General features: G+C 45.7%; 1 protein-coding gene across 3 annotated transcripts in view; it reads left to right on the top strand.

Annotated features, from left to right (window-relative positions):
* The window catches only part of ACVR1B (activin A receptor type 1B), a 54,860-nt gene extending 49,985 nt beyond the window's left edge, over nucleotides 1-4,875 (top strand). For all 3 annotated transcript variants that reach the window (XM_029594523.1, XM_029594525.1, XM_029594524.1), the window contains exon 9: nucleotides 1,884-4,875. In XM_029594523.1, coding sequence (XP_029450383.1) covers nucleotides 1,884-2,009 — 126 coding nt within the window. In that variant the 3' untranslated portion in view covers nucleotides 2,010-4,875. The remainder of the gene's footprint in view (nucleotides 1-1,883) is intronic.
* The last annotated feature ends 9,296 nt before the right edge of the window (nucleotides 4,876-14,171 follow it).

Raw genomic sequence — 14,171 nt, 5'->3', positions numbered from 1 at the left:
CCAGTTGGGGGCCGGCTGTGGTTCTTCCCTTACTGTTGACAGGCTATCACCTCAGACCGGTGGGTCCTATCCATCATTCGGGGGTACCAGTTACATTTCCAGCAGGTTCTTTCAGATTCTCTTCTGTGCCCCTCATGGGGATTTTCAGCAAATCAGCCCTTCTAACGGCCAGGGCATTCGAATCTATTCCACCAAAGCAGCAGGGCAGCGGCTTCTACTACCAAGTATTTCCTGATTCCAAAGAAAACAGGAGGCCTCCGTCCTATCCTGGACCTGAGGGCCTTGAACAAATTCCTGGAGCGGGAAAAGTTCAAGATGGTCTTGCTGGGTGCCGTAATTTCCCTCCTTCAAAGAGGGTACTGGCTTTGCTCCCTCAATCTAAAAGACACCTATGCCCACATCGAGATTTCCCACATCCATCAGAAATACCTCTGATTTGTAGTAGATGAGGACCACTTCCAGGACCGAATGCTGCCTTTCGGCCTAGCATCTGTGCCCCAAGTCTTCACAAAATACCTGGCGGTGGTGGGTGCTCACTTGAGGAGACTACAGGTCTTTCCCTACCTGGATGACTGGCTCATCAAGAGCACCACCAGACAGGGTGTGCTGCAGTGTTAGAGACCCTGGGCTTTCTGATCAATTACCCAAAGACTCAGCTTGTTCCGTCCCCGCAGCCGGACTTTATTGGTGCCAGGTTTGACACAGCTCAGTGTGGTGGGTTGTTGGTGACACTTGGAGGCCAGATGTTCAGGTAACAGCTGGGCTGGTGTGGCTGGTTGGGGGAGGGCTACTAGGTATTAACTTAAAAAGGAGATCTTGCATTCTCACCTACTCAGGTGGATGGAGAACAATGGAGGAAGAAGACGAAAAAAAACTGCCCTGGTTAAGGAGTGATGTCCTGCAAGTGGCTATGCCATATAGCTGGCATATATCCTTGAGAGGGTAGACAGGAATAACTGGACAGACTAGATGAGACAGCTGGCCTTTTTCTGCCATCTTCTGTTGTGTTACTAAGATACCGAACATAGTAGTAAGAGCTAGAGGAAATGAGGGCTTAAGAGTTTGCTCAGTCAAATGGAAGATTTAGAGGGCCAAAGTGTGAAGAATACAAGCAATTACACATGGTAGTGTGGCTGCATCAGGCTTCCAAAAAGACTGGGGTTACTTGCATGGAGTGGCCGTGGTTACAACCCTCATATTAGAGTGCAAGATAGCTATGTATTTCAGACAACAGCTTCATTAGTTTTAGTGATTGCTTAGCATATTACAAAGCTTAGAGGTAAGACCTGGGAGGTGGGCCTGGGTAGTAGATTAAATATGAATGTTGTAAGCAACAAAGAAGGAAAACAACAAGCACTCTCTCTAATTGGATACTAGTGGTAGGTGAGTTGTAACAGAATTCAGACATGCTTAGAACAGATATATTGGGAACAGGGTGGAGAATTTGGGCAAAATGGAGCTGGTGTTGGCTCAAATGGGAGAATGTATATACTCTTCTACTTCAATGTGTTAAACCAAAGCAACTAGGCAGATTGGATAGGCTAATTGATTCTTATCTGCCATTATGTAATATGTTAGAATTTTTTCTTTTTTAATCTATTCTGCTAGTGGGGAGGATTTCAGTTTTTGATCTTGTGCCTTCAGCCTCTCCCCTGTCTTTCCTACTGTCCAGCTGCCTCACCTCTTTTGCACAGGGAGGCCGACACCCCAGGCCACAGCAACTCCAGCTCCTTTCTGGCCTGGGACTGTGCAGTGGCTCTTGTCTGACCCAGGCAAATTTTTTAGGTGGTCTGGTGGCGAGGAATTTCTCCAACTCTCTTTATACTTTTGCTGAGTTCTTTTTCCACAAGGGTTAGACCCGTGTTTTCTTGTTTCCTGAATAGGCATTAAGAGTGATGGGGAAGATGATGCGCGAGTGCTGGTATGCCAATGGTGCAGCGAGGTTAACATCTCTTCGCATTAAGAAAACACTGTCGCAGCTAAGCATACACGAGGATGTGAAAATATGAATGCAGAATTGGTGAGGTAACGCAAGTTGATCAAAGCTGCCATGAGATAAGAGATTTGTACAATGAGGCCTACCTCATGTTTCTGCCCAGATAACTGCCAATTGGACAGTGAGGCTTGAGGCCACCAGGAATGGATCAGCACACTACATATTCTTTCAGGTTTGGGTATGAAACTGACTGAAACCTTTTTTTAGTGTTCTAACAGCATGAATACCTGGGAATGATATGCCTTGGGTTCTCTCAGCATTGGCTATGTTTTTATTTCCTAATTGAAAGCCTTTGCTTATGACACTCATTTGACATGGGTTTAGGATGTAAGTCCATGTGCTCTTTGCTACTGGTTCAGGATAAATCTCAGTTATGTGGCATGCTCGTTCAGGATAAAGTCCAGAACCAGTTCAGGGTAAAATCAGAATTGGCTTGGGACCTGCGATGTTGGACCTGGGTGATTATTTTATAGCCATGCCAACTAACCTGAACTTTCCCAAGGACTGATACACTACACACAGAAGCAGAAGAGGCAAAGAAGAACTTCCCTACAACAAGAATTGGTAACCTCGCTTCATCTTGGTTGAAACTTTTCACTTTCTCTTGGAATCTAAGAAACAAGATCAATATGTCATTTGTATGCACACACCCATGCACATGTGGAAGTGTGTCCTCCACACACACGCATTTGTGTATGTTTGATAGTGTCCACATTTCATGTGAGCTCATGTACATGTGAAAATAGAGAATCTCCACTTTAGAAGTGTACGTGTTGGTGCGCTCATTGTCCTACTCAGAGCGATAACTAGCTAACCAGCTGCTAAGGAGGTGCTTTGCTGTCCAGTATGGGGTTCATTCCTTTCTGATCTGGATTTCTTTTGGGATTATCCGTCATTTTACCTCTTACCATTTCTAAGGTTTCTATTTTTAAGCTTGTGCTGCCATAATGCTGAGCATTTACCTTCCAAGAACAGTTTGCCTAGTGAAGCAAAATTATAGTGGAGACAAAATGTAAAACTGTGCTTACAGTACCCAGGGGGCAGGTACAGTGTGACTGAAACCTGCATATTAGCCAGTGGAGACAAATCTCAGGTAGGTAGCGGTCATCTGGGGCAGGAGCACAGGAAGCTTTTGCTTCTGAAATGGGATTGAAAGGTTATCCTTTTCCAGCTTGTAGACTGGAAGCATCCTTGTCTGTTTTTAAGGGGCGGGGGATCGATGCACGAATTTCACTTTTTTAAAGGTACGATTGAGAATGGGGAGTTACTCTGAGACAGTTCCAGCCTGAGCTTGGACTTATGGCTGATGTGTCTAAACCCAAATGCAGGGAGATGGGTTTTAAACTAAACCTTGAGCTCCATTATGGTAAGAAAGACATTTTAGTTTACTGTGCATAGTACAATAACTCTGAAGCCATAACTTTCAACTGGAATGGTTTGATTATTTTTTTATGTTTTTGGGATGGTCTGAATTTTAACTTTTTTTAAGAAATATTTTGTCTTTGTAAGACAAAAAAATATATATATGTGTATAATTATTACCTCTCAGCCTATTGTTTGTAAAGAAATCACTACAAAACCAAATGCGCAATCTGTATTTACACGGGAACTCTTTGTATCTGAATCATGCTCTAGAGGTTGGATTGGAGCTATACTCACATGATTCATATTTTATAAACTCACATTTTCACTGTCTGTATTCAGAACTTCTCCACTTTGCAGCTTGCGTCTGTTCAGGGTTTTCATAATATGTACAAAGTGAGGCGTTTTTCTGCATTGTGTGTAGAGCTGGATTTAGTTTTCCAATCATCTGACCAGAGTTTGAAGTCTAAACAACCCCCTGCACCTCAGTGTGGGTTGGAAAGGTTGGATTGTTTTCTCTTCCATTAATTGAGTTATATTTTGGGTTATATTTTGGGGGGATCAGTATGGAGTTGGGGCTTTATGAATGTACAATATTTTTTGCCCTCCTCCTGATTCTTTCAAATTATTTTCCCAGTCAATTACTGCACATGTTTATTGCAACATATTAAATGCTTAATGAGAATGTAAAGTCCCCTGTGATGGTATTTTAAAGATAGACTGGTCTATTTTAGATTGAATGTGACTGTGTTTGTGGTTTAATTGGTAGCCTTCCATTGGATGCCACAAGGAACATAAAGACAAAATAAGTGTGAATATGCCCTATTAAGTGCACAGTCCATGGCTGTTATGTAAATTATGCCTACATAATAATTTTTAGTCTCATAACAGAACATAATCATTGTTCATTGTTCCTCGTGACACCGTCAGTGCTTAACCCTTGTAAGGATTCTCCCCATCATAGGGATACAGATATTTTGTGCTGGCCCACATGCTATAGATCTATATAGATAAATCAGTGATAATTTATATGGCAGAAATCCAGTGGCACCCCAAAAACTTGCTTGGCCAAATAGCATCAGAGGGACTGAGGGAGAAATCCAGTGGTGTCCACAAAGACTGATTTGCCAACCAGTTTTTATCAATAAATGTTCACCAAGTTTAAGGGTTTCTGCATTGCTGGGTAGTGAAAGGAAGTTAAATTAAAGCTTATGGTGAGCAGACATTTGGAAACAAAATGTCCAGATCATTGTATAAAATATGTGACTCTCAGGCATTAAGAAAAACTCTTCAAGTTGTTTGTAATCTCTGGTTCCATGAAAACTCATTTGTGATACTTTTTTTGGTTAGGTTTATTTTTGTACATTTTATTAGAAAGGACTGTAAAACAGCCACTTAGACACTTTACCTCTCCAGTATGCAAATGTAAATAAATTGTAATATAGAAAATCTTTTGTTAATATAAAAACAAGGTTGTCCAATTTCTGCTGTATATTAAAAGTTGTTTTATTCACACAGTTTGAATCTTTCTTCTTTTTTTTTTTTGCTTGCTCATGTGGTATGAAACCCATATTTACTATGAGGGGAAAATGAGAAGTTAAATATAGAGAATGTCGTGTGTGCCCCCCCCAAGTCTGTCAATTCCTCGCACTCCATGGAGTTCCAGCTCAGCTCTAGAGGGCTATGGAACCATGAGCTTTCATTCGCACCTACTTGGAGGTTTTTACATCTCCCCAACCTTTCCCCCACTAGTGATGGTGCTTGGTGAAAGACCACAGGGTGCACACTACATGTTCTGGAAGGAGAAACAAAGTCTACCCAGTATATGGTGACTCCCTCTCTCCCAGGAGAAGATGGGTCTGGGATTCAAACTTGGGTCCTATGCAAAGCAATGCACAGAACTGCTGCTGAGTCACTGAGCTGGCCTGAGAATACACTTTATTTGAAAACATTCTTAGCCTGCTTATAGCATAACAGAGCAACTGGTAACCTATTTCAGACTTCCAGCTCTATTGCCAGAAAAGCCTGATTGAGTTTCCTTATAATGAATAGTTTTTAAAGAAGGAATCTCTAATTTCCTAGTGTGTAGCCAGATGGACTCAGAACCAATGGGTTATATGCTCTCCTGCTAGCAGATGGAGATTGAGTCAGGTTTCAAAGCTGATGTCACCTTTAGATATATCCCTGCAGTGACCTCAGCCCTCCAGTATCTCTCCATCTCCTAGCAGATGTGGACATGCTTTCCCTGCACCAGCATTGGTGGTATAGCGGGATTGCAGTACTTGTTAGAAGAGGAAAATTTACCTTTAAATTGGAAAAAGATTGAGCCCCACTCTCCTGCGGTGATACCTTAAGGTCCCTCCTCCAGTTGAGAATTCCTGAGGCGATTTCAGAGATCCCTCAGAGGTGTGCCTTGATCCGGTTCCCGGCATAGACTTTGCTGCTGAAGCAGCTGAAAGGCAATGGATGCAGGAAGCTGAGTGCGGCGGTAATGACCAAAGCCCTCTCCCCCTGCAGCCGGAGAACATCTCTGTACTCAGCTGGTAAGCGCTGAGCCCAGGTAAGTAAAGCGAGAAAAGGATTCTTCCCGATTCAGAGACGAGGAAGGGCTTCGGTAAGTCTCTTTCCTCCATTCTCCTTGCTCAGCGCGCCATACCAAGGACATTCCTGATCCCGTTGGGGCAAGGGTAGGGGGCTTCCGAGCAGGTTGAGCAGCCCCCCGATTGGCTAGACCCCGCTTCAGGCTCGGTGAGCACCCCACATGGCAGGCTGTGGCGCCACCATCTTGCGTGCAGTTTTGTATGTCACCATTGCCCTCCATAGACAATACGCGTGGTGTGGGCCGGCTCTGCACACGCGATGTGCGCCTAATGTTACACATACGCATACACACATATGTTCATGCATACATGCGCTTCTACGTAAGCGCCCCGGGACCGAATGTGTGTGCACTCAACTTCAGGCATCTGCTGGCTGAATGCACAAATTACCATGGATTATGGCTCCTGCAGCAAAGCACAAGCGATACTCTTTGTGCTGCCTGCCATATTAGGACCGCACAGTCTGACCTGGAGTCCTTCCTGTGTCAGCACTGTGAGGAGGCCCAGGAAGGACTGGACTCCCAGAACTTTTCCAAGCCAGGCTCCTCCTATTCAGAAGATGGGTCTGCCATGATCTTGTCCAGTAGCACCCCAGATCTGAGTAATCCCAGGCTGGGTCTACCTCAGGAGAAGGCAATTCAGCTGCACCTACCCCAGTTCCTCCAGGGTTAGGTATGGACCCAGCAGCCTTTTCTTGGGTGGAATTTTTCCAAGGACTTCAATCCTTCATATACAGGTGCAGTCTCTCTTCTGCCCCTATCCGGACTGAACCCCAGTCAAGAAGGCCTCACCCTCTCAGCCCTATCAGCATGCCTAGTCTCACCAAGGGTCTCCCTGACAGGGACCCAGACCCCATGGATGATGAAGGGGATGCAGACTCATTGGAGGATGGGGAAATCCCTCCAGGCATGGAGCCATATTGGACCATATTGCAGTTTTTCCATAGAGATGAATTGCTGGCCCTGGTTTCCCAAACCCTGAAGACTCTGAGAGTTCCTGGAACAGACTCTATGATGGAACCAAAGAAGAACCCCATCCTGGTGTCTCTATGGAGCCTCTTGCTATTTTCCGATGCTAGAAGACATCCAGGAATTGATTGACCTGGAATTGGGCGCCCAGGAAGCCAGCTTTAAAGGAGGACAGGCACTGGAAGCTCTGGATCCGGCAGCCAGAGAACGCCTGTGTTTCCCCAAAGTGGATGCTCTGGTCTGCGCCATTTCGAAGCAAACTACTATCCTAGTGGAAGGAGGAGCAGCCTTAAAGGATGCACATGATAGGCAGCTGAAGTCTATCCTTGAACAAGCATTTGACACGATAGCAATGATACTGTAGATTGCTTCCCATTGTGCCCTGGTGGCGTGCTTGTGACTTCTCTTCAGAGAGGCAGATAACTCGAACACCTTCAAGAGAGGCTGTGGAGCCTGCTGCTGCCTTTCTAGCATATATGGGCTCTGTCTTAGTCCATACCTCGGCCAGAGGAGTGCCTTAGTGGTGGTGGCCAGAAGAAAGCTATAGCTGCGGAATTGGTCAGCGGACGCGACCTCTAAGGCAAACCTTACAACAATGCTCTTTAAGGGATCCCTCCTATTCAGTAGCGAACTGGAAAAGTTGGCTAGTAAGTGGGGTGAATCTCCAGTGCCTCGGCTACCAGAAGATGAGGAGGAGGTCTTAGTGCCCCTCACCTATGAAGAGTCGGGCCAGGGGCCCCCAGCACTTTCAGCCCTACAGGAACTAGTCATTTCAGACATTTCAGTCCTCTGGAAGATCTGTCCTTTCAGAGTCGACAACCGAAGAGAGGGGCTGGTTCAGGTTCGGCCTGAACTCCAAAATTAAATTTTGCAGACCCATCCACGGGTTGAGGAGATAAGGGGTCGACTATCCCTCTTCTATCAGCGGTGGGTTGAGATCACGTCTGACCAATGGGTACTGGATATCATACAAGAAGGATATGTGCTGAGTTTTGCAGCATCTCTTGGGATATATTCATGAGGTCTCGGTGCCACTCCCAGCACAAGAAGCTAGCAGTAGAATCTGCCTTGACAAGGCTCCTCAATTTGAGGACTATAATTCCAATACCTGTGTCCCAGGAAAAGAATAGCGCCCTATATATCTTTCATTGTACCCAAGAAGGAGGGTACCTTTCACCACATCCTGGACCTCAAGAGCGTCAACCGTCATCTACAAGTAATTCATTTCTGCATGGAAACTCTATGCTCCGTGATAATAGCCGTACAACCAGGGGAGTTCTTAACCTCCCTGGACCTTTCGAAGGCCTACCTCCACATTCCAATCCAACAAGACCACCAGCATTTCCTACACTTTGCGGTGCTAGGCCACCATTATCAGTTCTGGGTGCTGCCCTTCGGCCTGGCCACCGCTCCCAGAACACTTTCCAAAATTATGGTGGTCGTGGTGGCGGCACTGAAAGGAATTCTGGTGCACCCATACTTGGACGTCTGGTTGATCCGGGCAAAGTCGTTAGAGGAGAGCTGCAGGGTGATGTCCTTGCTTCAGGAGCTTGGTTGGGTTGTGATCGTGGACAAGAGCAGTCTCGAGCCCTCCCAGTCCTTAGAGTATCTGGGGGTCCGGTTCAACACCAAACAGGACAAGGTCTTCCTTCCACCCATGAGGATAAGGAAGATGATGTGTCAAGTGTGCCGGTTGATGAATACCATATGCCCCAGGGTGTGGTACTATCTTCAGGTCCTCGGTCTGATGGCATCGACCCTGGAGGTAGTACCTGTTATGTTGGAATCCACTGTCTCAGGACTATGCAATTCACCTACACCTGCCAATGGAAGTATGTTCCCGGCTTCAATGGTGGCTGCAGGAAGGACAACTGAGCAAGGGTATAAGCCTGTCTCCTCTGGAATGGCTAGTTCTCATGATGGACACGAGTCTCTGGGGGTGGGGAGCTCACTGTCAAGAACTGGGGCGTTGGACCAAGGAAGAAGCATGCTGGAACATAAACTGCCTAGAAGCCGGGGCAGTCAGATTAGCATGTCTAGGGTTCAGCCACAGGCTTCAGGGTCAGGCGGTCCGCATGATGTCTGACAACGCAGCAGGTGGCCTTCATCAACTGCTCCCTGGAGATAGACCCCCTTATGGAATGGACAGAAATGAACCTATGGATGATCTTGGCCTCCCACATCACAGGAAAAGACAAAGTCAGAGCAGACTTTCTAGCAGAGAGAGTCTGGATCCAGGAGAATGGACGTTGTCAACCAGAGCCTTTCAGCTGCTGGTAGATTGCTGGGGTCTCCCATCTATTGACGTCCTGGCCTCATCTCACAATGCAAAGGTCTTTCGATTCTTCAGTTGCAGAAGAGATCAGTGATAACTGGGGATCGATGCCCTTGTTCAGGCCTGGCCAGAGGAGGACCTGTTGTAGGCCTTCCCTCCTTGGCCCCTGCTGGGCAAGGTCATTTGCAGGATCGAGCACCACAGGGGACTAGTGCTTCTAGTGGCTCCGGATTGGCCCGGATACCTGTGGTATGCAGACATGCGGAGGCCTCTGGTGGATACCCCCCTATGCCTTCCTCCGCATGGGGACCTGCTCCAACAAGGTCCAATCCTTCACGAGGACCCGACTCTGTTTTGTCTTACGGTATGACCCTTGAGAGGGCTTGCCTGATGAAGCATGGATATTCGGCAGCAGTAATTTCCACCTTGCTTCGTGCATGGAAGTTCTTGCCTGAGGGGCAGGGCTGTTGTGCTAACCAGATCGAGGGCAGCCTCCCACCCCATTCAGGGGTAGCTTTGTACATCCTATTGGTCCTGAGTCCATCTGGCTACACGCTAGGAAATGGAGAAATTACTTACCTGATAATTTCGTTTTCCTTAGTGAAGACAGATGGACTCGGCATCCCGCCCACGGCTGTCCAAGAACAGTGCCAGGGAATCGCCCATGAAGTGAATCTCGATCCCAAGAGGTTATGGGTAAGCCGTCACCCAATCCCTAGATCAGGGCATCAATAATCTTGCTGGGATTCAGTGCTTAACGTTTGGTTGAGTACAGTTACGGTTATCCGTTTTTAATCGTTTTAATCAAGTTCTAATCAAATTTGAATCAAGTTTTTCAATAGTATGTCCACAATGGCTTTTGAAGAGAATACTGGAGGGCTGTGCTCATTTCAGGAGTATATCTAAGGGTGACGTCAGCTTTGAAACCTGATTCAGTCTCCATTTGCTAGCAGGGGAGCAAATAACCAATTGGTCCTGAGTCCATCTGTCTACACTAAGGAAAACAAAATTGGGAATAAAGGGTTTTTACCTGGGATATAGGGGTCATAAAAGATTTGAAAAGTAATAGGGGACCATTCATTATAATAGATTTAAAAATTAAAAACCAGCATCTTAAACTGAATTTGCTGCTGAGGGGTTAACTGTAATTCCTACAACGCTGGTGTGATGTGATCTCAGGGTAAACCTCGCAGCATTAATCTCATGGCTGAGTTCTGTAAAACCCTTAAAGCCTGAATGCTAGAACTTGGGAGCCCTATATATAAAGTGTTGCAGTAATCTATAGAGATCATAACAAAAGACTGAACCAGGGTTCGAAAATTGGATCTGTCAAAAATGGCTTAAGGTATGTAATTTATAAAACCCTGTTTTCAAAATGTACTTTAATTGTAGTAAAAATGTTAAGTGAGAATCGAATAAAACTCCCAAATTCTTAACTGACCTTACAGGAATCAAAGTTTTTTTTTAACCATAATTGGGTTATTAGCAAGGTCAAGAGGAAACTTCTTCCTTGAAAAACACAAGATTTCTGTTTTAGATAAATGTAATAGTAAATTGTTCCTTTCAGTTATACATTTGGAATCCTCTGATTACTGGCAGTACATTATCCACAAGGAAATATCAAGGTCTCTGTAATCAAAAGTTTCATAGTTTTACAATGACATGGATGTACAGTTACCCACCCTATTTTTGCCATAGGGTGGTTAACCCTTTAACTCTTAAAATCATGATGCATTGAGCTTTCCCCATCAGCATGATGTAGAAGAAAATGGTTTATAAGTCAGAATCTTTGTAAACTTTGGCTTATTTTAAAATGTTTGTATTCTGCCATTCGCAACACAAGTTGTTTTAGGTGGATTATAATATAAGTTTGTCAGTTGTGAACTTTGATGAAAATGCAAATCAGGATAATCTAATATGAAACAATTGCAGGAAAGATTAAATTAAATGCTCTATCCCCAGCTAAGCAAGCTCTAATAGACAGTGGTAAGTGCAAATGTCCGTGTGAATAAAAAAAAAAGTCTTTATTTTCCTTCTAAAAGCCAAAAAGGCTTCTGATCTAGCACAAGGTTGTCCAATTTCTGCTATATTTTAAATGTTGATGCACATAGTTTGAATCTTTTGTTTTTTGCTTGTGTGGGATGAAACCCATGTTTACTATGAAGGAAAATGAGTTAAAATCTGATTGCTGAGAGCTCTGCTAATTGTTTAGAAATTTAGTATTAAAATGACACAAAACATTACCTTGCTATACTCACCGTTTCTCCTGCTAAGCCGCTGGGATTTCATTTTTGTGGCTTTTGATAAGTTAGTGAACATGGCTGTAACCGTCATGTCCTCTGTGCTGGGTCCAATACTTTTTTCCAACATCTTTGTCTGATGGCACCAAAAGATTAGAAAGAAATGTTGCAAATGAGAGACAAATCTATAATGAGTTAGTTACCAACAGGTCGATACAGTAAGGCCGCGTTAGAGTGCGGCAGTGCCGGGCGCACCCTCGTTTGCCGCACACACAGTCCTGCTCACATACCGCTCAATACTCTATTTAAATTGCTTGCAAATGCAAGCCGCGTCTGCGAAGCGTTAGGCCCGCGCAACCCATTTTACTGTATAGGCGCTTAATACAGCGCCTATACAGTATCCTGGGTGCGCTGGTATCTGTCATTTCAACTGACATTTGAAATGACAGGTACCAGAAAGTGGATGGTTCCCCCCCCCCCTCCCGAAGCAAGGCGCAGGGCGAAAATTAAAACAAAAGGGAATAAAGTGTAAAAAAAAGTAAACTTACTGGCGGGAGCCGGCGGGAGCGAGTTCATCGAGGCGGGAGCTGGCGGGCGAGCGTTGATCCAGGCGGGGGCGGGTGGGCGCGCGTTGATCCGGGCGGGCGGGTGGGCGCGCGTTCATCCAGGCGGCGGTGGCGGGAGCCGGCGGGCGTGCGTTCATCCAGGCGGAGGGAGCCGGCAGCGAAAGCAGCCTCCAGCAGCCCCCGCCGGCAGTGAATGAATGCACGCCTGTGTACGCCCATGCAATTTCGGCGCTCAAGGCGTGACGTCACGACGCTTGACGTCACGGCATGTGACGTCGGCGTTCACTAATGCACTGCCTTGAGCGCCGAAATTGCACAGGCGTACATAGGCGTGCATTCATTCACTGCCGGATGAACGCATGCCCGCCGGCTCCCGCCGCCGCCTGGATGAATGCGCGCCCGCCGGCTCCCGCCTCGATGCCCGCCCGCGTGGAGATGGGGGGATTCGGAAAGTGACATCAAGGTATTTATAACAACTTTACCAACAACTTGTTTTAAGTTCATTTAAGTAAGGAATCGCATGTGTAGTGCAATGATTCACAATATCATGTAAAAAAAAAAAAAAAAGGGGGGGGGCTAGCCGACAATAATAAAATAGACATGGACAGTAAATAAGAGATTAAAAGCTGCCCTTTCATATATTTAATGGTTTAAAGGTTTTCTTTTGAGGGAAAGTTTGCCGTCTACCCTTAACCCTTGCCTATAATGCAGGGGTAGGCGGTAAGTTAGCAGGCTAAACGCGGGGCAAAATGGCAGGGTAAAATGGCGATAGTCGGGGCGCGCGTTACTGTATGGGAGGGAATAGCTAATTCGATCGTTTACATCTGACATACATGCCGCGTGCGGAAGGGGTTACCCCGGGATTTAAAGAGGCGGTAAGGATGGATTAAAGGGGATAGTGTATCGCGGGTTGGACTAACGCGGCCGAAAAGTGAGTAGAAAGCCGGTTAGGAGCAGGGTAACCGCGGCCGCACTTTACTGTATTGAGCTGCAAGAGAGCTGAAAAACAAAAAAAAAAGTGACAGGTTAAAGGTTGAACGCAGATTCACTGTGTAAAAATGAAAAATCAAGTATTTGTTCAGTGAGATGCTGACTATATTTCCGCCTTGTGTATTAGCAGTGACAAAAGCCAATGAGCTTCTTAGATGCATAAGAGGATGCATAGAAATAGGCAAGGCTGCAGCATGCCTTTTTGGGTGGCGAAGCCAACATTTCCACTTCACTCCCACCCTGTTTGTTTCTTCTATTTTTGGTGGGGTGGGAGTTTAGTGAGCAGTGCTGGGGTGGGGATCCAGGGCATGAGAAGGCTGAGTAGGTTCCATTACTTGCCTTTTAAAAATGGGAGGGGGGGTAGCATATCGCTAGGTACCTGGAGCGCCGAGAGTGAACAGTGCTTGGCAAGATGAGGAATGCAGTACCTGCCTGCTGTATACTCTGCCCTACGATGTGGATGGTCTACCCTATGGCACCATCCCCTGCTTTCCTTTCGGAGATGTTTGGCATTCCTTTGGCTCTTGTATTTCTAGAATTGTTTCTGACTAAATCTCTGTGGCTTGGGGCTGTCCCTTTTTTTTTTCTTTTGCAATTTTAATACCCAAAGTATTAGAAATGTACAAGAAACAAATGTAATGAAAAGGAAGCTGCAGAATTAGGGGTCATGACATAAAACTCCAGCATGGTAGACTCAGGAACAATATCAGGAAATATGATTTTTCCACAGAAAAGGGTGGTGGATGCTTAGAATGCCTCCTGGAGGGAGCTGGTGAAGATGAAATAAAAACACAGAAGATCCCTAGAGCTAAGAGACTAGAAACGAAGCACTGGTGTAAAACGTAACGTTTCTGAATGTGGGTAAGCTGCATGGAGCTGGAGCTACAACCCTAAACAGCTGCCTGGGCCAACTCGCTGTGCTGTTTGCTCTTTGTGCTATCATTTACCATGTTTTGGAAAAGGACTAGCCTGTAGCAAAGTTCTGTGCACATTACGGCTGCCTCCCTTGCCCTCTCACAATTCATGTCAGCTGATTGACTTTTATTGAAACTTTGGGGAGGGACCCCCACACCCCCCCAACCAAAAAACGTAACTGCTACCCCTACCCTGCAATGAAAATAATGTCTGAAACCTAGTGTGGTCTAGATGGTTAACAGAAAAGACTGGACAGCAG

This window comes from Rhinatrema bivittatum, chromosome 3, assembly GCF_901001135.1.
Source record: "Rhinatrema bivittatum chromosome 3, aRhiBiv1.1, whole genome shotgun sequence".
NCBI lineage: Eukaryota > Metazoa > Chordata > Amphibia > Gymnophiona > Rhinatrematidae > Rhinatrema > Rhinatrema bivittatum.
This window is presented reverse-complemented; position numbering and strand designations above follow the sequence as displayed.